The following is a 23,233-nucleotide window of genomic DNA, read 5'->3' as shown; positions in this document are numbered from 1 at the left end:
CTGGGGAGATGATCATCCCTGCTTCCACACCGGTTTGGAGCAGGATGTCGATTTAATAACTTCTGCTCATCTTAAAAACTTGTCTTTAATCCCCAAGGCATTGTAGGGAAGGAGGAGTCCAGTGATCACACATGAAGATGACATGTACAGTGTGTGGCTAATGATTTCACATCTCTAATGCTCATCTGAAAGCCGTGCCATGCAGACCGTGATCCTCTCACCACCGGGCTTTTTAGCACTAATGTGATGCTCTAGAGATCAAGGCACTTCATCCCCGCTGGTGGGGACCCAGCTCTGTTTCACATCTTGGTGGTTCCGGTGAGGGGGAAGTCAGTGGAGATTATCATTTCTAGAGCACCGACTGTATACTTTGCTTGGGTACATAGCGCATTATACACACTGAAGTCTGTATATGAACCTAATCATGAGGTATCATTATCCCAGTTTATGGTAAGAACATTAAGGTTCAAAGAGTTTAAATAACTTGCCCAAGGTCACAGAACTGGTTAGGAATAGATCTGAGGTTTGAACTAGACGTAACATGCTAAGTGGAATTAATCACCGTCTCCTCCAGCCTGTCCCACCCACGCTCTGCCCTGTCTCCGTTGGGGGCCATCCTAGGTTTTGGCTGTCACTGGCACCTTTTCTCACGCTCCAATCCAGTCATCCAGGAAGCACGGTTGTCCTGGCTTCAGAATTTGTCCCGAAGTGGGTGGACAGTCACCTGCCAGTGTGACAGCTCTCCTGTCACACCTGCCTTGCACAGCCTCCTGTCCTCTGTGGGCCCTCAGCACTGCAGCCAAGTGAAGCTGTAAAAACATCCGCCAGAGCCCTCGGTGGCTGCCGTTCAGAGTAAACAAAACCTAAGCCCTAACACTGGACAAGGCCTGACTTGCTTTGGAGCCCGATGCCTTTCAGACCCCATTTCTTACTCGCTCAGCATCAGAAACACAGACTTCCCTGCATTTCCTCATGGTACCCAGTGCTTCCCGGTGCTGCACAGTGCCCGGAACTAGGACCGAGGGCTCCTGCCACTCCCCCTGCATACTATACCACACCCTTCAGCTGTCTGGCTTTGCCCAGCCCATCACCTCTCCTTTTTAATTTAGTCATAGTCACTCCTACAGTTTGTCTTTAATAATAGTGCATGACCTCTCTTTGGTCCATTAAAGCAGTGGGGTTATTTTTGTTGTTGTTGTTTGTTTATTTGTTTGTTTTTCCGAGACAGAGTTTCTCTGTGTAGCTTTGAAGCCTGTCCTGGAACTCACTCTGTAGATCAGGCTGGCCGAGAACTCACAGAGATCCGCCTGTCTCTGTCTCCCAAGTGCTGGGATTAAAGGTGTGTGCCACCACTGCCAGGCACAACAGTGGTTCTTGAATGAAAAAATGGCATCAAAAGGAAAGGAAGGGACTTGACTGCTCCTAGGGAATGTGGAGGAGAAAGTGTATTGTGGATAAAAGGGAGAAAATAGGTAGAGGCAGGGACATCTGGAGAGTCCCGAGTGAACATGACCTGACTGAGCTGGGCCATGTGGGGGAGAAGGGAGATGGGAGGGAGGGAAACAGGTGCAGCAGTCAGGAAGCCAAAGGTACGAAAAAGGGTGGGTAACCAAAATGTCTGGATTATATTGGGAAGAGCCTGCGGGGGAGGGCAGCCCAGCCCCTGGGCTGGAGAGTTTGGGGTAGAGGGGCGGGGTATGCCAGCCAGACCTGGTAACAGGTAGTGACCAAGGGATACTGGAAGAACCTGGAAGCCAGGTCCGCTTTGGTATGTCAAATAGGCACCCCAGCCATTCTTCCTGGGTTCTCAACTTTTCCAATGCTGTAGCTCTTTAATACAGTTTTCAGTTGTAGTGACCCCCGGCCATAAAATTATTTTCCAGGCTCCTTGAAAACTAATATTGTTACTGTTATGAATCGTGATATAAATATCTGCTATGTGTAGGCTACACACACACACACACACACACCCACACACACACACACTTTCCTCTGGATTGTAACTTAGTGCTGACTGAGCTACTGTCACCCACCCTCTCCTCTCTGTACTTTCTCCAGCTCTTCTGCTCTCAGCTTCGATGAGACCGGGATATGTCACTGTCCTGGCTTATTCCACCTACCATAGCAATCTCCAAACTGGAAACATGAGTCGAATACTGGGTTCGAGAATTGGGAACCATAGCTTGAGAGCCTTCATATATGGGAAGAACTGGATGCAGAAATATGTAAATTGTACTCCATATTGTTCTAGACAAGCATCAGTTACGGTCAGCAGTCTCTATGGCATCCCTTAGAGGGGTACTATTAGCCATATATCACTTTAGGAGGGGGAGCACCCCACTCAACAGATGCTGTTGTTGAGCCGTTTGTTTCACTGGTAAAATCCATTGAGAACACTTTCATTTCTATTTTCCTTAACTACAGAGAAAAATGGATCTCAAAGAAAGATGAGATACCAAGACTGGAATCCTATTTTTTTAATGTCACGTTTATGTAGAAAAACTGAAATGGTCACTAGGTGTCATTCTTTCCCTTTCTGAAATGGAGATCTGTTTGCATTATGTCCAGGCACCCTGCAGTATATGGCACCAGAAATCATCGATAAAGGACCTCGAGGATATGGAAAGGCTGCAGACATTTGGTCTTTGGGCTGCACAATCATTGAGATGGCCACCGGAAAACCGCCATTTTATGAACTAGGAGAGCCACAAGCAGCCATGTTCAAGGTCACATATCATAGATAAGGATTTGTGTGGATGTTCCGTGCATGTGTGAATGTCAGAGTCTGTTAGGAAGGAAGCCTAAGGAGGTGTGGTCATGTTCAGGGAGACCTGCTCTCCCACTCTGCAGTCCTCACCTGTGCCTTGCTCCGTTCTAAACTGAGACTCAGTGTAACCTTTACAGCACAGTATAAATGACACAGGACTCTCAACTCTTTGGGAAGTAGTGTGAGTATCTTCCATGTAGGAAAAATATAAGAACATTTGGGGGCCTGGGAATCTGTCACAGTGGCAAAGCACTTACCCAGCATCCCTGGGTTCACTGCATAGTACCTCAAAACACACACACACACACACTCACACACACTCACTCACTCACTCACAAAGCATTTAAATCTATTTAGAAGTTAAATCTAATTATTTCCCTTATTTCTCTACTGCAAGTGTTTGAAGAATCCATTTTTATAAAGGGCATATTTGCCGTCTTAAGTAAAGCAACCTTACTTTCACATGTATGTTCTTTTAGTGTGTTTACCAATGAGTAGTTCTAGGAAGTGAGAACACACCCCACCCCAGTGTAGAGGGCAGGGGAATAGAAATGGTTCTGAGATTTGGAAATCACAGGTCTGGACAAGGCAGTCCATGCCTGAGACCCTGCAGTCTTCTCCAGCCAGGCTGTGAGGACAAAGCAGTCCATGCCTGAGACCCTGCAATCTTCTCCAGCCAGGCTGCCTGTTTCCCCCAAGCGAAGCTCTATGCCTGCTCTGTAGCAGAGACTTCTGAGCATCCCCTATCCTCCTCCTGTTGCCCACCACAGCTCAGCTCTCACCCCATCAGAAATCAAAAGTCCAGAATGCTGCTGATCAAACCTGTAAGAACAATGTGTGAAGACACAAGAGTGTCTTTCTCTTTGCTCGGGTGATCTCTCACCATTCTCCAGGACTTCGCTAAAGTTTGGAGAAGAATCGCTGCTTCATTATCCATAGTGCAGTGGTTATATAGAACAGTTTAGCAATTCATTATCCATAGTGCAGTGGTTATTATGTAACAGTTTAGCAATTCATTATCCATAGTGCAGTGGTTATATATAACAGTTTAGCACATTCATTATCCATAGTGCAGTGGTTATATAGAACAGTTTAGCACATTCATTATCCATAGTGCAGTGGTTATATAGAACAGTTTAGCAATTCATTATCCATAGGGCAGTGGTTATATAGAACAGTTTAGCACATTCATTATCCATAGTGCAGTGGTTATATATAACAGTTTAGCACATTCATTATCCATAGGGCAGTGGTTATATATAACAGTTTAGCACATTCATTATCCATAGTGCAGTGGTTATATATAACAGTTTAGCACATTCATTATCCATAGTGCAGTGGTTATATATAACAGTTTAGCAATTCATTATCCATAGTGCAGTGGTTATTATGTAACAGTTTAGCACACCTCTGTCACTGAAAGGAAGCCTGCTGCACATTCTTGGGAAGCCATACTGTCTCAGGCTAGATCATATAGTCCCTGATGCTGATTGGCCATGATCTGATACAGGCTTCAACAAGCTCAGGGTATTTGGAACATTGGACAGGTTATTTAACTTCCTTATCCTCAGGAGATACAGATGGGAAGAAAAAGACTGTCTCTCACAGGAATTTTTGGAGAAATATGAGAAATAAACTATGCAAAGGACCTAGAATTATTTTTAACACAGTAAAGGCTTTATGGCTATTAAAAATACATCACTATTTATAAGAATACATTTATAAGCTAGGCAGTAGTGCTGACCACCTTTAATCCTAGCACTCAGAGGGTAGAGGCAGGTTGATCTCTGTGAGTTCCAGGCCAGCCTGGTCTAACAGAGTGAGTTCCAGGACAGCCACAGCTGCACAAAGAAACCCTGTCTGAAAAAAATATATATATATAAACTGTATGAAAACGTCATTAGGGGTGTGTGTGTGTGTGTGTGTGTGTGTGTGTGTGTGTGTGTGTGTATGTGTGTACACTCACTGACCCATGCATGTGAAAGCCGGAGGACAGCTTCTTCCCTTCCACCTTGAATTCCAGGGATCGAAACTCTGGTCCTTAGGCTTGCTTGTTTGATAAGCACTTTTAAATGAGCCATCTCACTTGCTCCTTTAAGTTTTTTTTTTTTGAATACTAACAGTAAGAAGTCGATTCTAACTGTGATATGAAATATGTTTTAATCTCAAAGTGCTTTTAAATGTTTCTTAACGCTGGTGATTTGAGATGGGGAAATACAAGTTATGCAATAAGGGAAAGAACATGGGCTTTAAGCAAAACAAATCAAGATGCAACCTCATCTCCCTGAACTTTATTTTCCTCATCGGTGTCAGGGAGACTATTTAGTTAGCTAAGTTGTTGAGAGAGTGAGATCTGGCATATAGCTATTCTGAGAAACTAAGCAATGGCAACAAAACATCATTTTTAAGTGCGGTGTGTATTAATGAGTTCTCAGGCTTTGAAGGACTGTCTTATTACTTTGTAATGGGAATGTCTTCAGCCAGTTACTCTCCCTACGTCCTCCGAAGTGTTGCAGAAAGCACCCTGTAGGCTTCCTGTAATCTGCAGAAAGTGCATTCCAAGTCACCTGGAGAAAGGCACAGGCAGGTTGCGGATGATGCTCAGTACCAGGACACAAGATACATGAAGCCTGGGGTTTAACCTCTGGCACCCTGGAGCAGAGAAAGAAAAAGGGACTGGGAGGGCAGACAGGGGGAGAGAGAGAGAATGATCGGGGGACTCATTCTGCTCTCGAATCTGCTGCAGGTGGGAATGTTTAAGGTCCACCCAGAGATCCCAGAGTCCATGTCTGCCGAGGCCAAGGCGTTCATCCTGAAGTGTTTTGAACCAGACCCTGACAAGAGAGCCTGTGCTAATGACTTGCTTATCGACGAGTTCTTAAAAGTGTCCAGCAAAAAGAAAAAGACACAGCCCAAGCTTTCAGGTGTGTGGTTACAAGAGGAGGGTGTGGGTGGTGGTGGTCTCTAAATCTCTTTTTTTTTTTTTTTTTTTGGTTTTACGAGACAGGGTTTCTCTGTATTGTTTTGGAGGCTGTCGGTCCAGCCCGGCCTCGAACTCACAGAGATCCACCTGCCTCTGCCTCCCGAGTGCTGGTATTAAAGGCGTGCGCCACGACCACCCGGCAGGTCTCTAAATCTTAAGCTTTATAAAGGAAAAGTGTCTCCATAAGTAAACATCCTGTTTCTAGTATCGCCAGAAATTGGTATAAACAGCATACTGTTCTCGGGCGGGAAGTCATGTTACTATCATTTTTACAAATGCTGGTACCTCGTGCATAATGATCTTCCTTCATGCATAGATTATAGTTACTGTGCCAGCCTCTAGTACATTCTAATATTGGGAATTTCACAGTGTGAAAGAGATAAACTGAGGCCCTCAGAGTTGAAACTCCATGCTGCCATTTGGTAAATTTCCAAATGTCTGGGTAATGCGACCTTTTAATTGCAGGCAGGAGAAAATAGCTGCCACCTCTCGGGGAACGTATTTCTGAATAATTACCAAAAAACAGAAAGAAAGAAAGAAAGAAAGAAAGAAAGAAAGAAAGAAAGAAAGAAAGAAAGAAAGAAAGAAGATAGGTGGGCTGGTTGCCAGCGACAATTAAAACATAAGTATAAATTATGAGTGAATTTTTGTCAGTAATTCCATAATTTATTTCAGACAGAAACATGAGGTAAAGAAGCCATTTGTCTTTGGCATTTGGGTGTTTGTACTGGATGAGGACAGACAGTTGAATATTTGCAGCAGACACTGATCCCATTTCAGGCACTGGCTCTTTGTTGACTTTCCCAGTTTAACAATAAAGCCGTGTGTGCTTACGCTGTTCACTTTTTTTTTTCTCCGCAGCTTTGTCGACTGGATCGAATGGTGAGTTGCCTTTATTGGCCACTGGGCTGAGAACTGGCAGATTGCAATACACTCCATACTTCCATGGCAGGCCCCGCCCCCTTCTCTGAGCACTAAGGATTCATGTAGCCTGGGTCAGCTCCCTGCTGCAGAAACACCCCGCCTCCATGAAGAAGGCCAGAATTACTGTCCTGCGTGCAGGGTGGTGACTGGTTTTGAAGTCATCGGTTGGGGTGAAGTCTGTGTCTTCTTTTCAGTTGGCTACTTGTGGCTTCTTGGGAAGTGTCAATATCATATACCTTCCTCCCGCATCTAAGGACGGCACATTGACTCGAGTGGGCCAAGAACTGTGGTTTTGTTTCCTTGGGTGAGCTTTTGCAAATCAGAACCGAGAGGTCGAGTTTGCTCTCAAGTCAGCTAAAGCATTGCAAAAACTAACGAAGGATCGTGGCTGTGGATGAGTGGTTGACGGAAGTACTGGTGGTTTCAATGTCCATTGTGTCAGGTTAGCACAGGTAGGGTCTTTGCAGCTTCTTTGGGTGCCTCAAAGCCTAGAGCAGAGGCTCATTCGTTAGACTTTCCCCGACACAGTCACTCCATGTTTCCTTCTGCAATTCTGAGTTGGGGTAGGCTCTCAGAGGCAGAGAGACCGGCTTGTGGAGATACTTCCTTTCCCCACAGGCAGGCTGGGATGTAGGAAGCAGTCCCCGCATTTCCACAAGGTAGACCTCGCAACACTGCTTTCTGAGCAGCCTGCTCTGCGCAGAAGTCAGGTTTTTTGTTTATTGTTTTTTTTTCATATGTGGTATGCAAAAGCTCGCTTGTTTTAGCTTGTCACTCTGTGCTGGTAATGATACCTACTTCCCAGATTTGATTCTGAGACTAAATAAGATCTTGGAAGAGTCTAGGAGCTGTGCCTGGCCACCAAGTCTGGCAATGTTTGGTCCCTCCCATGTGCCATGGTTTTCATTCACAGGAAGTATTCCCCTCACACAGTCACACATACAATAACTCCCGTAAAGTTAACTGTGCTCGCTTAGCAAGCTGTGTGTCTAACCAGCCTTCTCAGTGCGCATGCGCCTCACACCAGCCTGGCTACGTAAGGTGGCGCATGCGCTCACACCAGCTTGGGGTGTAAGATTGTCTCTGCTGGTCAGCTGTGGCTCCGGTGTCCTCTCCCTCTACGTTCAGCATAATTCTACAGGAATTTAGACGCTGCCCTAGCTTTATAGTCTTAATTAAGATATTATAATTTTTAAGATTTTTAGAGTCAGTGGGTGAGTGTTAGGGTGCGGGGTGTGTGACAGAGTGGCCTTGGACATAACTTGCTCTGCAGTGGGGGCCACTAAACACCCGCTCCTGGGGTTGTGAGAATGAAATGAGACCGTGTGTGGCAAATGCAAGTCATTTAAAGGCAGTTGTGACTGCTTTACTGCTGCTCTCCTGTGCTTGCCCAGGCCCCAGAGTGGCTTGTGGAGAATGGTGGCCTACAGCCTGCAGGCTCCCTGCTCTTTCCCTCAGGGTCCTCCGGTTAGAACCTCCTCAGACCTGAATTCTCTGAGCTCTCCCTCCCAGAGAATACCTACCCCCTCAAAGGAAGGGGCTTCCCCCTCAGTCCCTAAGGAGACTGTTGAGGCTCTCGGCTGCACAGATGCCAACACTCACACACTTCCCTCTCCTCCTCAGTAAGCAAGATACATGTGCTAACCTAAACCAGGAGCAAAAGCACAGTCTCGTTGTTCTCTGGAGCTCATGTGACCTCTACGCCTCCTGTCAGTAAATCTATGACCATGACCCAGGTTTCTAAATGATAAACGGCAGGGCGCCTCTTTCCTCAAGTGCATTTTATAGACCGTATACCTGTTTCTGTCCAGAGCACGGACACTTCCTTCCAGGAAGCCGTCATCCTCAGAACCGTGGTGCCTCGGCACTGCTGGTGGTTAGCGCGCATGCAGAGGGGACTAAGCTGGACATGGTGTCAGGCTCAGATCCCAAGGGGCTCTTCACGAAATCCTGAGGGCGGGGAACCAGGATGGGGCTTAATCTGGAACGGTGTCACCAACCAGCAGCAGGTCCGTAATCTTGTAATAACAGAAATGCTGTGTGTCTTCACTGTCTAACACACCAGCCACTAGACCTGTGTGTTTGTCCCACAGTCAACCACGATGCCTATGGCTGAGGCACTAGCTGGTCTTTATTTTATTTCAAAGTTATTGTAATCATCTGTGGCTCCCTCCCACTGTGTTGGTTGGTAAACAACATTTATTGTTCTCATAGCGGAGTGGAGGATGGTTTACTTAATAGCCTGGGTTCAATAATGCTATCCGCTTAGCACAAGGGAGAGTTAGAGGTGGATCCTCAATATGTAGAGGTGACTCAGATCCTTCTGCTGGGATTAACTGGGTTCTTGCTAATCACTAAGATGCCTGGCTTTTCCCACAGTCTGGAATTTATTATGTGTACAAGAGTGCACCAGATCTCATTATAGATGGCTGTAAGCCACCATGTGGTTGCTGGGACTTAAACTCAGGACCTCTGGAAGAGCAGTCAGTGCCCTTAACCTCCAAGTCATCTCTCCAGGCCCACTCAGCCCACCCTTAAAGCAGCTGAAGTATTTGGGCAACTGGAGACAGGCAGTAGTGTTGGAGGGAGCTTTGTCCCTAGATTGTCTTGGAGAAAAAGAACCCAGAAGGTCCCTGTTGCTCCTCATCTGAGATTTCCTCATGGAAATTGTATTCAGCAAATTCCCGCTTTTCCCAAATGGGAACATAGCTCCTTTTTCTGCATTAGCGCCCCTTACTCCCCTGGTAGAAATTCTCAGCGATCTGGGACCCATCAACAGGTGGGCCACCTGCCCCTTCCCCAACCTGCCCCTGGCCTCCTGGTAAAACTGTCTTTCTGAGGACTTTGGACTCACACTCTTTTCCATCAACCCCTAAAATTTAGTGATGCAGATGATTCTCTAGAGTCACAGCTCTGAGGTGACCAATCTATGGCGATGTTCACCCAGCCTCTTCAGAGCTGTGTGAGACCGGGCAGAGCATTGGGCATTCCCAGCTCCCACCCTGCTCCACAGGCTAGGAAACCAGTCTGTCCACGGGAAGTTGGGATCCAGGCTTCGATGCTGTTCACGGCCTGTCAGCTTGTTCCTGTGGAAGCACAGTTCTTCCTCCTGGGCTTGCAGAGCTCCAGATCATGAGAAAGAGAGCCAAACAATCTAATAGATCCCCCACTCCTGTAAACGGTCATGCGCACGCACCCCTTCATGCCGTTCTCAGCCGTAAGGACAGAGATCATCCATCAAAGCCCGGGTGCCCTGTGGGCCCTTACTCTCAGCCTCCCATCTCGTGCGAGGCCCCTATACGCAGCCGCTGCCTCCTGTCATGAATTGACCTTCCTCTGGCATCCCCTTGTCTCGCGCTTCCCTTTTCTTCTCCCTCTGCCAACACAGATGCATGTCATGCAGTCCCATATTTCCAGATCTCCGCTTTCTAATCCTGGGAGTCTAGTATTTGCCCTTCCACTTGGTCCCCCAACCTGCTTTGACTAGAGTTGCCAGTGAGAGCCCTGAAGGCAAATCCAACAGGAACTCTCCATTGCTGCGTCCTCTCCCCCCCCCATTCTGTAAAATATTAGTGTTGTGAAACAGTGCTTTGTGCTCTTTTCCTAAATTGTGCCATCCCTTGCTTTAAATCCCATCTAAACATGGGCGACCAAGGTCACACCTCTGACCCAAAGTTCTTCTGAACTCCTATAGCCAATTGCCCTGGTCACTGTGCAAACTGAGCGATCACATAACACCCTTTGTCTACTAACAAGAATTTCCCCTCCAGCTTGTATTCTTTCTCGCCAATACGCTAATAGTATGTAGAGCCATTCAGTTTGGGAGGACAGACACCTCGGGAGCATTTTGATTTCTCATCTCAGCATCCCCTTCTTCTGTCTGTTGGCTAGCCAGCAGATAGCCTGTGATGAGACTGGGCTTAACAAGTGAAGCCATTTAGAACGGGGTTCGAGAACTGATTGCCCATCGGGCTGAGGATGGACCAGGACTGCGCATGGGGGTCCAAAGAAGTCTTATTCATCCCAAAATAAATGGCAAGCCCTGGCTTCTACCCTTAAACACGTACACTTTTAGGTATCTTTTTAGGCAATCGGTATCCATAGCAACCTTAAAATTCACAGGACACAGGTTGTCTCATTGCTGGCTACTCAAACCACATGATGAGACCAGAGAGGTAAAAAGTGAACAACTTAAGGCCTTGCTCCCTTTCTATAGGCACACACAGGCACATCACACAAGTATGTTTGCAGAAACACACGACAGGAACAACCTAACCTGGAAGTGCAAGCAGTATTGATCTGTCCATTCCCAGACATCAGTTCTGCTTTGAAATACAAGTGATCACAGTGCTGGTTCCCTCTTCACTGGGGAAGAATAGAGTATTGCTGATTTATGAAGTTTACACCTGTCCAGACTGGCCAGAATGTGGCATCCTCCTGCCTCAGTATCCCAAGTGCTAAGATTACAGTATGTGCCACCATTACCTAGCCCAGTCAAGTTCCTACCAAGTTCTTTTGCTACCTGTTGAATATCTGCTTGTGGAAACTGTTTTCATAACATTTTTCTGACCATAGAAATATCTGTGGACAGCCAGGCGGTGGTGGCGCACGCCTTTAATCCCAGGTTACTGGCGTGCTCAGTCCCCTTTCTTATATAGCCCAGGCCTGCCTGCCTGGGGATGGTACCCTCTACACTGGGCTGGGTCCTCCTACCTCAACAGCAATTAAGAATATGCCTCGTAGATGTGGTTCTAGGCCAGTGTGGTTTAGGTATTTCTTCAGCTGAGGTTCCCTCCTGCCAGGTCACTTTAGGTTTGTGTCAAGTTGACTCCTGAAGCCAACCTTGGCATGGTCTAAGGAGACAGCTCAGTCAGTACAGTGCTTGGCAATCTGGGTTCGATCTCCAAAGCTTACGTGAAAAAAAAAATGTCTGGCATAGCACTGCACACCTGTGATCCCAACACTGGAGAGGCAGGGACAGGGGGGTCCATGGAGCTCGATAGCAAGCCAACTTGGCCTCCTGGGTAAGTTCCAGACCAGAACAATACTGGAGTTCGTCCTTTGAGTCCTACACATAATGCACAAACACATGAATACACATCTGCAAACACACACGCACCTTCATGCATGTACAAAATACTTGTTTATTGTAGAAAATTTGGAAAGTGTTTCCTGTTAAATAGCACTATGGCATAGTTTTGTATATTTTCTTTCAGTTTTATGTACAACATGCAACATTTACTCTCTCACACACACATGCACGTACATACACATACATACGCATGTTACAGTCCAGAATCTAAACGTTACTGGCGAAGCTAAAAGCAGAACGGAAGGTCTATTGTTGATTTATTGTCAACTCAACACGATCTAGACACTCCTGGAAGAGAGTCTTGGTGAAGATTTGCCTACATCATTTGGCCATTTGGGCACATCTGCAGGAGAGTGTCTTGATTGAGATACTGGAGGTGTGAAGACCCACCCATTGTGAACATCATGCCCTCCGTTTGGGTCCTGGACAACCTTGGCTTCCCTGAAGTGATGGATTTTAACTCTGAATTCTGAATTAATATAAACCCTTCCTCACCTAGGCTGACTTTGCCAGGATTTTTTTTTTCCCATGACAAGAGAGAGGAAATTAGGCCAGTTTTTCTGGCTTTCAGATGCTGGTGAGCCAGAGAGAAGAGTGAGGGATCACAAATGTGTGTCTCTGTATGGTGGTCCACAGCCAGCACCTCTCTTAATAATGCTGACTTGCACAGTGGTGAACAGGGGTAGGGGACCCCTGCTGACTGATCCACAGGGGGAGGGGACCCCTGCTGACTGATGGATGGGGGAGGGGACCACTGCTGACTGATGAATGGGGGAGGGGACCCCTGCTGACTGATGAGTGGGGGAGGGGACCCCTGCTGACTGATGAATGGGGGAGGGGACCCCTGCTGACTGATGAATAGGGGAGGGGACCCCTGCTGACTGATGAGTGGGGGAGGGGACCCCTGCTGACTGATGAGTACGGGAGGGGACCACTTCTGGCCAACCAAACCTTTGAGACTTGGGTGATCTCAGCCTAACCCAGCTTAAGAGAAATAAAGTAAAAAGAGGAGGTTTCCAAGCAACCACGGATTCTTTTTATAACGTTACACTTGCCTTTTTTTTAGCAAGAGATGTTTGTAGTGTTGAGACATTAAAGATGCTTCTGCCAAAAATTACTGTCTTTAAAAGCAGTGCAGGATGAAATGTGGGGAGCTGCGATTGTGCTATCTTAGTCTCCATCAAACATAAAGCCCATGTTTGCCATGGGATTAGGGCCTGGCAACTAGGAATGGCCTTAGAGGTCACTTGGTCCCTTGGTTTCCAAGTTGTGTTAGCAACGAATGCTTTTCATGTGCTCCCTCGAGCTGCCATGCATGCAGCAGTCAGCAGATTTGTCTTAGGTAAAGTAGGCTTGGAACCTGTTGCTCGGATCATAGCATCCCTTTACTTCCCACTCCCAAGGCAGCCGTAGATGCTGAGGCGAACCTGCACACCTGTGAGGATACAGCTTAAAATTGTACACCTCATCCTGTTTCTAGATGTGGGCACTGAGACCAGTAAATATCAATGTAAGTCGTCCATTAAATTAGGATTAGAACCCAGAACCCGCTGAGCCTGCCGCCTGGTGTTTTCACCCTGGGAGACATTCCTTTCAGGGTTCAAGAGGCGTTTTCCTGACTGAGCCCTTATCCTGTGTTACCTGTGTTATTCTGAGCAAGGCAGGGACCACGATCACATGACCAGCTTCTTCTCTGGCATGGCTCATCTACTCGCTACCATGATGAAGGATGCTGGTCACTTTTACAGATCTGCCAGTATGCGTGACGCTTTTGCTACTTTCTCTCTCTCCTGCTATCACAGAATACCTCAGAAGTATCTCCCTGCCGGTTCCTGTCCTGGTGGAAGACACCAGCAGCAGCAGTGAGTACGGCTCAGTTTCTCCTGACACGGAGCTGAAGGTGGACCCCTTCTCGTTCAAAACCAGAGCCAAGTCCTGCGGGGAAAAGGATGGGAAGGGGATACGGACACTCTTTTTGGGGTAAAGAGCTGACTTATTTGTGGTGAAGTGCCTTGTGAAGCGTGTGGCTTTGGGAAGGAAACCCTGGTTTACACGGCACCCATTATTTACAGCATTCCAGATGAAAACTTTGAAGACCACAGCGCGCCCCCTTCCCCTGAGGAGAAAGACTCCGGCTTCTTTATGCTGAGGAAGGACAGCGAAAGGCGGGCTACCCTCCACAGGATCCTGACAGAAGACCAGGACAAGGTCGTGCGGAACCTGATGGAGTCACTGGCCCAGGTAAAACGTGTTGGGCACTTCCCCTCCTGGAGACTGACACAGTTTTTTGTTCGTTTGTTCGTTGTTTAATGTAATTTGATATTTTTAAAGATAGACTCCCACTATGTTGCCCAGGCTGGGCTCCTCATGCTATCCCCACTCTGTCTCCTGATTAAGGGGGGGCTACAGGTACGTAGCCTGACCAGACTCTACAGATGTTTCTGTGTCCTTGTGACATGGGGCTGTAGCAGGTTCTCTGAAGTATGAGGAGGCTGTGGGATCCTGAGTGAGAAGACTCAGCTGCATGCTGGATGGCCTAGCACCTGAGAGGCTGAGGCAGGAGAATGGTGCCTTCTGGGCCACCCTGGGCTACATAAAGAGACCTAGTTTTTAAAAAGTAATCATAAAAAGCCTTCTTTATGGCAAACAAACAAAAAAGCCTTAAATGTGGAAGCTATGTTTGTGGATGTGAACTATTGTGTGCTGAAAGCAGTGTTAGTTTTACTATTTTTTCTTTTTTGTTGCTCTCCATTTCCACCCCATCCTTCCCTCTCCTGTTCTTCATCCTTCGTCCCTTCCTCCCCACCCTCTTTGCCTCCCTTCCTCCTCCCTCACCCCTTCCTCTCTTGCTTCCTTCCTGTTCCTGTATTCTCAATGAGAAGGACTGATGGTATTAAGGTCTTCACGCCCCTACTTGAAACAGTAAGACGTTGGAACCGATAGACTCACAGCAATCGTGTGTCTGCTGCTTTGTTAACAAGTCAGTGTTCTAACTCAGTGGCCATGCATGTGTACACTACTTGGATGGCACAAGCAGAGTGTTTGGCTGGTCATTCATTTGTTCATTCGCACAGTCAACAGGAATTAAGCCACGTGAATTGCTGATTTTGACATTAGCTCAAGGCTGCCTGTCAGCTGCTCCTCTGATCACTGGAAAAGTCACTCTGGTTTATGGGGCCACTACATTCACACAGGGGGTGATTGGCAGCACCCCCTGTGTGAATGTAGTGTAGTATGTTACAATGCCTGTGTGCAAGAAATCAATAAAGTAAACTGTTTTCCCTGTTACATTAGGACCGCCATAACAAAATGCTGCAAGCCAGCTATCTTACTCAGCAGAAATTTGCTTCCTCACAGTTCTGGAGGCTTACAGGCCAAGGTCAGGATGTAGGCACATTTCCTGTCTTCTGATGACCCTCCCCTAGGCTGCAGATGGCCAGCTTCTTGAGATGCCCTTCTCATTGCCTGAGCACCCTGGCGCCTCTTCCATGTCTAAACCCCAGTCCACGTGGATTAGAGTGCTCTCCTTAGGACCTGTCTTAGCCTTGGCTATCCCTTTAAAGGTCGTCTCCTAACCCAAGGGATTCGGCCTTCCATATATGTTAGGGGCCGCGGGGTCACAGTTCCATTCCTGGGAATAATGCTTCCCTGGGATCCTGTTTACAGACACAAGGAAACTTTTCCTCTCTGTGTATACACCAGGGAAAGTGGGATTCCCTGGATTCCAGCACAGCAGGCCACAGCTCAGGCTTCTTGTGAACACAAGCTTTCCTCCCCTAGACAGTGGATGCTCAACACGACATCTGTTGTCTGCTATTGGTCCTGTGAACATAGGGACCCGGTCACCCGTGCCCCCCACCTCACCCCTCCCCCAATCGGTGGGAACTGCTCATGACTGTGATGACTCTGAACTACACATAGTTTCTTTCCTCCTTTGGTCTTGGGAAAATGGCCGCAAAGACGGGGTGGCCCAGGCTGGCGATGTGTCTCATTCCATCTGCTGGCCTGCTCTTGTCTTTCGTCAGGACAGAGTGGAGGCAGGCTCTCTTCCTTGGCTCTTACTGTCGCGTCTGCTGTGCAGCCTGTGTCCGAGAACGTGCGGAGGGTGTCGGGGATTGACAACACAGAGACTTGTTCAACGATGTAAAGAAAACTTTATAAACAGGCTCCAAAAAGGTTCAAGAAAACTTCCTAAGAAAGGCTCCCACCAGAGAAGCTTCTGCTCTCTCCTCTCCCCTGCTGGTTCTGCCCTGACACCAAAAACTGATCTGGGCGTGGCAGAAGAGGCGGTTAGTCTTTGGACAAGGTCGAGGTCAGGGTGGTTTCTGTGAGCAGGCCTTTTCCAGGAACTTATTGCCCCCGGGCATTGTATTGCTTTTAGTAAACATGTTTTTAGTAAACATTGTCTTACAGCTGCCTGCTCCCAGGCAGAAGGGGAAGTGGGTCTCTGCTCAAAGTCTGGTGTTCCCACACTTACTGCTCAGCCCCAGCCGTGTCTTGAGAGCCCCACCAGGCTTGTGTGTTATTCCTTGAGCCTGAACAGTCTGTTCCCATGGGAATTCCCCAGTGTCCATCCTCCTTTTGGGCCTCATAAGAAGATCAAAGTGTGTGTGCCAGTAAAGACTCTGGCTACAGGGAGAGCGTCAGTGAACGCCATCTGCGCCTTCTCAGAGAAACCTCGTGTGGTCCTAGTGGAACGCTGTCTCAAGCGTGACCAGAAGACCCAGGTGGTCTGGCATGAGAAGCAGCCAGGCCTCTGGGCCGGGGGATAGAGAGGGAAGTTGTCAAGGATGCTGGGTGTGCCCGTAGAGGTCACTCAAGAGTGGAGAGCAGGACACATTGAGATGGGGAACACCAAGCTTAGATGCAAGGAGCGGGTGCATGCCTTGCAGTTCAGGAAGTCACTCAGCAAACACTGCACATCTGCCAAATGCCACCTCTGTCCCAAGGGCAGGAGAGACAAGAGTGAGCAAATCATAAGTCAGTATCTCACTGAAGTTGACATTCTAGTAGAAAAAGAAGAAAAAAACTGGTAGTTGTTTATCAGATGTGTCATAGTCAGCAAACGGTCCTTCTGGCCATTATCCGTGTATGTGCTCATCCATTCCTCAGGATGCCAGTCCTGAAGGGTTGTCCTGTTAGCTGCCACCTTTTCAGACATGCCTGTAACCCCAGCATTCCCAAGCAGAGATGGAGGATCTTGGGAATTTGTGGATAGCTAGTCTAGCAGAAAGAGCAAGCTTTAAATTCAGGGAGACGCCCTGTCTTGATGTAATAAGGCAGAGAGGGATAGAGGAGAATACCCAATATCTACTTGTAACCTTCACGTGTGTGCATATCTGCACACACAGACACACACACACACACACACACCTGTACACACAAGACTAGAGAGGACTTTTGCAGAAAACCTGTGGCTGTTTGGGAAAAGGCTCTCTGTCGGATGCTTCCATTGTTCTGATCCACGTTTGCCCTGCAGCTCATAAAGTAAGGCCCTCAAGTGAATTAACACAGAGGGGCCGGCGTTAGGACAGGAAGATGGATTGAGTTGATGAAGTAGCTTGGACAGGAAGCATTTCCCAGATTAGAGAGCGTTCTTCCACAGGACAGCCACATACACACACCCCAAAACTAGAAGCAATGTTTTTGCTTTGTTTTGTGTTTTAAAACAAACCTGATGTCAAAAATAAATGCTCGCTGTCCAAGTCATTGGCGGAGCTGTATCTGATTTTTCATGGAGCTGAGCTTCCAGCATCTGAATAACTCAGTTTTCCTTCCTGATATTTTCCTGGTGTTATGAAGTTGCCTGTGAATCTTCCCTCTGGCTGTCATTTAGTTTGTGGTGAGAAAAAAACAAAGCATATAATTGTTCTCAGTGTAATTTTAAAATGTTTCTCTAATGACAGCCTTTAGGCCTTTCGATTTAGACTTTCTCACGAGAACTGAAACATGGAACCAAGCTCTCAAATCAAGAATGTATGCAGATAAAGAACTCAGCCAATGGTGTTTTTGAAAATTTGTTGATGGTATTCTAATAATTGGAATTTTATTGGCCCAGTGGAGAATCTTAATTTTAATAATATAGTAAGAAAATGCAATATGAAGTAGAAGTAAGCTTAGTAAAAAAAATCTGTTTTTTTCTTGGAGTTAAATGAGGGTCAGTAGCATCTTTAAATTAGGCTTTAAAAACTTTTTTACTTATTATGTATAGTGTTCTGCCTGCATGTATGCCTGCAGGCCAGAAGAGGACACCAGCTCTCCTTATAGATGGTTGTGAGACACCAAGTGGTTGTGGGAATTACACTCAAGACCTCTGGAAGAACAGCCAGGGCTCTTAACCTCAGAGCCATCTCTCCAGCACCAAATTAGGTTTGCTTTACAGAAGCAGTATACCTTGCTCAAATAAAAATAAAATAAAATTCACTTTGAAAGAGAGGTCCATTTAAATGTGTAAAAATTATCCTTGCCCATGTTGGTAACTGATTACAGTTGTTGTTAAGGAATGGCTCCAGTGGTGGCATCTGAGACTGGCCCCTTTCAAGACAAGGAAGTGACCTTAAAGGCAGGGGAAGGGCCAAGGACATGTTGTGATAGACACACACAGTTGTGATAGAAATAGCCCCTTGGTACCTGGCAGAGAGGAGACTTGGCTGTTAAAGCTCCAATGGTTGGTTCCATCTTTTCTCTTGCTTAGCAGCTGCTGGACTTGTGGTATACATCTCTAGTCTGTCTACTTCTCTCCCTACCTAATGTCTTTCTCAACTCCCCTGCATACTCCCTTGGGTGCATTGGACACACCCCCGACCCTATTTTATGACCTTTCTGTGGGCAGACTTTAAGATTAAGATTCTATGGCTCAGTGCCTCTGTCTCACTAGTATCCAAATAGGGTTTCTGAAAGTACGGGTCTTGCTGCCTCAGTTTATCTCCATTTGAGCAAAGGTGTTCGTATCTATGTCCTGGCTATGTGAGGACTAAGTGGCCTTCTCCAAAGGCTGCTTAGTTCTGGCAGTAGCCATGGCTACTACAGACAGGAGTCAGAGTTGAAAACATGCTCTTTTTCTTTAGCGGGAGGTCTTTTCAGAGCTCGGTTCTTCTAAGAGAAGACGATGAGAATGGGAAGCTCGAGCCTGGTGTGTTCCGTCCAGCATAACTGAGGCCTTATGGGTTTTATTTTCAGGGTGCTGAAGAGCCGAAACTAAAGTGGGAACACATCACGACCCTCATCGCGAGCCTCAGAGAGTTTGTGAGGTCCACTGACAGGAAAATCATAGCCACTACACTGTCGAAGCTGAAGCTGGAGCTGGACTTTGACAGCCACGGCATCAACCAGGTGCAGGTGGTGCTCTTTGGTTTCCAGGATGCGGTAAGTGTGGCACTGTGCCGTTGCTTCTCCCACAGATGCTGCCAAGTGTGTAGTTACAAAAATAGGATACAAGTTAAACTCTGTTCCCTTTCATTTAGTCAGTAAACTCCATTCTCTTTGGATGGCAAATGCGAGATGTTTATTGAGGTCCCCCAAGGATAAGAGACCCACACAGCTTAACCACCGTGACCCACCAGACACACGGGTGTCATGTAGTTAAACCCCAGTCCGTGACCTCTTACAGGAGCCTTTTCCGCCCTTCTGCTAATTTCAGGTTTAGTTATATGATTCCACTATAGTTCAATCGCTCTGTTATCTCTAGGACTACTAGCAAACATGCTTAATATATACCAGTGATATCCCTAAGGATCACGTGATGGGTTACTCTATTTTGGCGGCCTCAGGAGCATAGCACACCTTAGTCGTGTGTTCTGTAATGCCGTACAAGAAATGCCATCTAGTGGCCATTGAGGGAAATGCACCAATATGCCTGCGAATGCTGTCTTTGAATAGGGGATTCCTCCCCTCCGCACTCCCCCACCACCCACTGCCATGGTCTTTCTCTGGTTTCCATCTAGAACATTCTTAACCGGTTTGTTTCGTAAGTGTTCACTATGGTCTAGCCAGAAGCATAATTCAGAGCTCAGACAGCTGATGAGTGAAAGTTAATCCACATGATCTGACGAGAGATTGCTGCCAGGTGTGCGACACAAACTAGAACCCATTTCTTTCTGCAAGGCTGGTTCAGAACTCTCCCTGCTATTCTCAAGTAGGGCCTCTCTGTAGACCCTGTGCCCCGGGCACCCTGAGCCACTTTCAGACACCCTTCCACAGTCACGGGAGGTAGGGATAAAAGGTATCGTGATGGTGTCTGGGACGTGAAAATGGGGTCACACTGTACAGTTTTACTTCAATTCCAAAAATTAATTAGCTCTTAATGTATCATCGCTCCAGTCTGTAGACGGTTTCTTGACATTTGCATTTGAAGTAACAAATGATCCTCCATTCAGAACTAAATCTTCACCCTTCAACGCCACTGGTGTTCTGAGTGGAAGTTACTTGGTCTGTCTGCTGGATGAGGAGCAGGAGCAGGAGCCCCACCCGGACTGAGGTCTAGAGAATGAAGGCAGCTGGCAAAGCCTTGCCACTAATATTAAATGCTAAGGCATGCTCACACTGCATCTACGGAAACCCAGCCGTCTGCAATAGAGTGAAATGGTTTAGCTAATTTGTGCTTGCCCACACATTGGCTTCCGGGCGAGAGGCTGGAAAGCAAATTGGCCGTAGAATTCAGAGTGAGAGCTATTTAGCTGCAATCCTGGGCCTCAGGCCCAGGTCAGACACAGACATGCAACTCCCTCACTCCTGCTCTACTCGCTGCCTGCCCAGTGTCCTAACGGGGTAGGATGCTGCGTAAGGAAGCATTGGGTAACACTCTGTGTGATGAGGAGCTGTGCGGGGCCGACCACAGTTACAAAGGATCCCTGCTTGCGAGAAATATTCCAGGCTCCTAAATGATATACCGGTTAGTCACATAAGCAGGTCAATCCACTTAAGAAGTGGAAGCATTTCAAAGTCAGTCTGAAAGAATTTCCTGCAGCAAGCGAGGTCCAAGAAATAGTTCATTTCCTTGGGAGTAACGATGATAAGGGAATCCCCAGACTGTCTCCTAAATGGGGTGATTTTGATGAGACTGGACTAAGGGAAAGATTGGGCGACTGCTGTTACAGCTCTTGGCATGACTTTGCAGCTCAGATCGTTTCCCCATTTCTACCTGGCCTTTTTCCATAGATGCCATTGTCAACCAGGATGTGGTAGAGCCTATCATGACCTTATGACAAAAGCTTGTCTTTAAAAAGCTAATGTATTCTATACAAGGGGGGGGGTGACTCAGTCTTTTTTAAAAAAAGAAATCCTGGCACAGGTTGTAATATGAATGAATCTTAAAGCATGCCATGCTGGTGGATAGTGGGGATGTGTGCTTTTAATCCCAGCACTGGACAGGCAGAGAGGCAGGTGAACCTCTGTGAAGTTCCAGGCCAGCCTGGTCTACAGAGTGAGTTCCAGGCTCCAAAGCTACACAGAAAAACCCTGTCTCGAAAACAAAACAAAAAACAGAGGGTGTGTCATGCTAAGCCAAATAAGGCAAATGCTTTGATTTCACGCTGGAGGCACCTAAAGCAGTTAGGCCACAGGGACAGAAGCAGGTAGGCACACGGGGCTGTTGGGTAAAAGAGTGAAAACTTAGCCTGAGTGAGTGCCGAGCTCCAGTTGTATGAGATGAAGAGCTCTAAAGATGGACCGTGAGGACACTACAATAACGCGTGGGTACGTAGTGCCCCAGGTGGGCAACATCATTTCTATTTCTAAAACGCATCTGATCAAATAAAATGATGAATACTGGAAATTTTATATTATGTGTAGTTCACAATTTTTTTTAAAAAGGACAGAAAGACCAGGTGAGTGTCTATTTCAGTGTCCATTTAAAAGGGAAGAACATTACCAGTCATTGTAACAAGTTATCTTTACAACAAAGAATCTGGAGAATCTGCTAGAGTTAGCAAATCATTGCCCTGTGTAGAGAGGCACCAGTCACAGCGGGCAAGGTGGGGGACAGGATTGTGGCAAGGTGTAGGTAGTACACAAATGCTAATTTCTGCTCTCTTCCCTTTTCTTCCAAGTCCCAAATGTGCTTAGGCATTTGACTGGATTAAACGGCAGTCATAACATTGCAGGGTAGGGTGCATCTTTATTGAAAACCCCTTCAATTCTCCCTGCTTTTATGCCTTCCGCCGCCACCCTGAGTACCGAAGATACAGCCCGCCCATCTCACCAAAAGCCTGCCCACTTAAATACCTTGCTGGCTTAAATGAAATATGCTCAGTTTTAACTGGAGAGATCTTCATTTGTTTATTCTCTTATTTCTATGGTTTGTTTTGTTTCTTCTTTTGTTTTCTCTGAGGCAAGGCCTTATAGCCCAAGCTGGCCTCAAACTCATGAGCCTCCTGCCTCAGCCTCGTAAGCATTGGGATTGCAGGTGCATACCCAGCACGCCTAGATTTAGATCCTAATTTGAAGTGGCCATGTTTGTTTATAATGTAAGGTGATGAAGGCTTTTAGTTGCTTTTGTAGATAGATGTTCACCCAAGAGCTTAACTCAGCTGGGCTATTTGCGGTTAAAAAGCAATGTGGACTAGGCCTGGTAAGTTGGGTCAAAGTGCTCGCCCCGAGCCTGATGACCTGAATTCAGTACATGGTCGGAGAGGACTGACTCCCACAAGCTGTCCTCTGATTTCACACAGACATACCCATGCATAAACACCCACACATAGTGGGGGGGGGGGGGTAATAATAAATAATGTAAAAAATTAACCAGACTAAAGGTCGCTGTTTTTCCAGGTCAATAAAGTTCTCCGGAATCATAACATCAAACCACACTGGATGTTCGCCTTGGACAGCATCATCCGCAAGGCTGTGCAGACAGCCATTACCATTCTGGTTCCAGGTGAGAAATAGTTAATGAGTGTGTAAATAATTAGTGCTTGCATATGTTAGATGGCCCTCCCCTGACAATTTCATTTCTGTTGCTTCTCTAGTGTTTTCAAGAAGACTGGTGGCCTTTTTAAAAAAATCATTTCAAGCCAGGCGGTGGTGGCGCACGCCTTTAATCCCAGCACTTGGGAGGCGGAGGCAGGCGGATCTCTGTGAGTTCGAGGCTGGGCTGGACCGACAGCCTCCAAAACAATACAGAGAAACCCTGTCTCGCAAAAACCAAAAAAAAAAAAATCATTTCAAAGTCACTGTCATACTTACTTTTCTTTTAGTGTGATAAAACACAGGGACCAAAGTGACTTACGGAAGGAAGGGTTAATCTGGGCTTTCGGCTCCAGAGCGAGAGGAGCCCATCACTTCATGGTGGGGAGGCATGCCCGAAGGCAGGCCTGATAGCTGAAGCGGCCAGCCCAGAGCTCACATCTTCAAGCACAAGCATGAAGCTGAGACAGCAGCTTGAGTCTTTGGACTCTCAAAGCCTGCTCCCAGTGACACATTTCCTCCAGCAAGGCCACCACACCTCCTAAGCCTTCCCAAATAGTGTAACCAA

At 46.9% G+C, this 23,233-nt stretch overlaps 1 protein-coding gene across 1 annotated transcript in view; it reads left to right on the top strand.

Moving 5' to 3' along the window:
• Positions 1-23,233, top strand: part of Map3k5 (mitogen-activated protein kinase kinase kinase 5) — a 188,731-nt gene that overhangs the window by 151,607 nt on the left and 13,891 nt on the right. Inside the window, exons 19-25 of the mRNA XM_005065835.4 lie at positions 2,569-2,726; positions 5,514-5,691; positions 6,612-6,632; positions 13,569-13,746; positions 13,839-14,007; positions 18,946-19,131; positions 22,531-22,636. Coding sequence (XP_005065892.1) covers positions 2,569-2,726; positions 5,514-5,691; positions 6,612-6,632; positions 13,569-13,746; positions 13,839-14,007; positions 18,946-19,131; positions 22,531-22,636 — 996 coding nt within the window. The remainder of the gene's footprint in view (positions 1-2,568; positions 2,727-5,513; positions 5,692-6,611; positions 6,633-13,568; positions 13,747-13,838; positions 14,008-18,945; positions 19,132-22,530; positions 22,637-23,233) is intronic.

Source organism: Mesocricetus auratus, unplaced genomic scaffold (assembly GCF_017639785.1).
Source record: "Mesocricetus auratus isolate SY011 unplaced genomic scaffold, BCM_Maur_2.0 Super-Scaffold_100018, whole genome shotgun sequence".
In the NCBI taxonomy this organism is placed as follows: domain Eukaryota; kingdom Metazoa; phylum Chordata; class Mammalia; order Rodentia; family Cricetidae; genus Mesocricetus; species Mesocricetus auratus.
The sequence above is the reverse complement of the archived record's forward strand: the minus strand, read 5'-3'. Positions and strand labels throughout refer to the sequence as shown.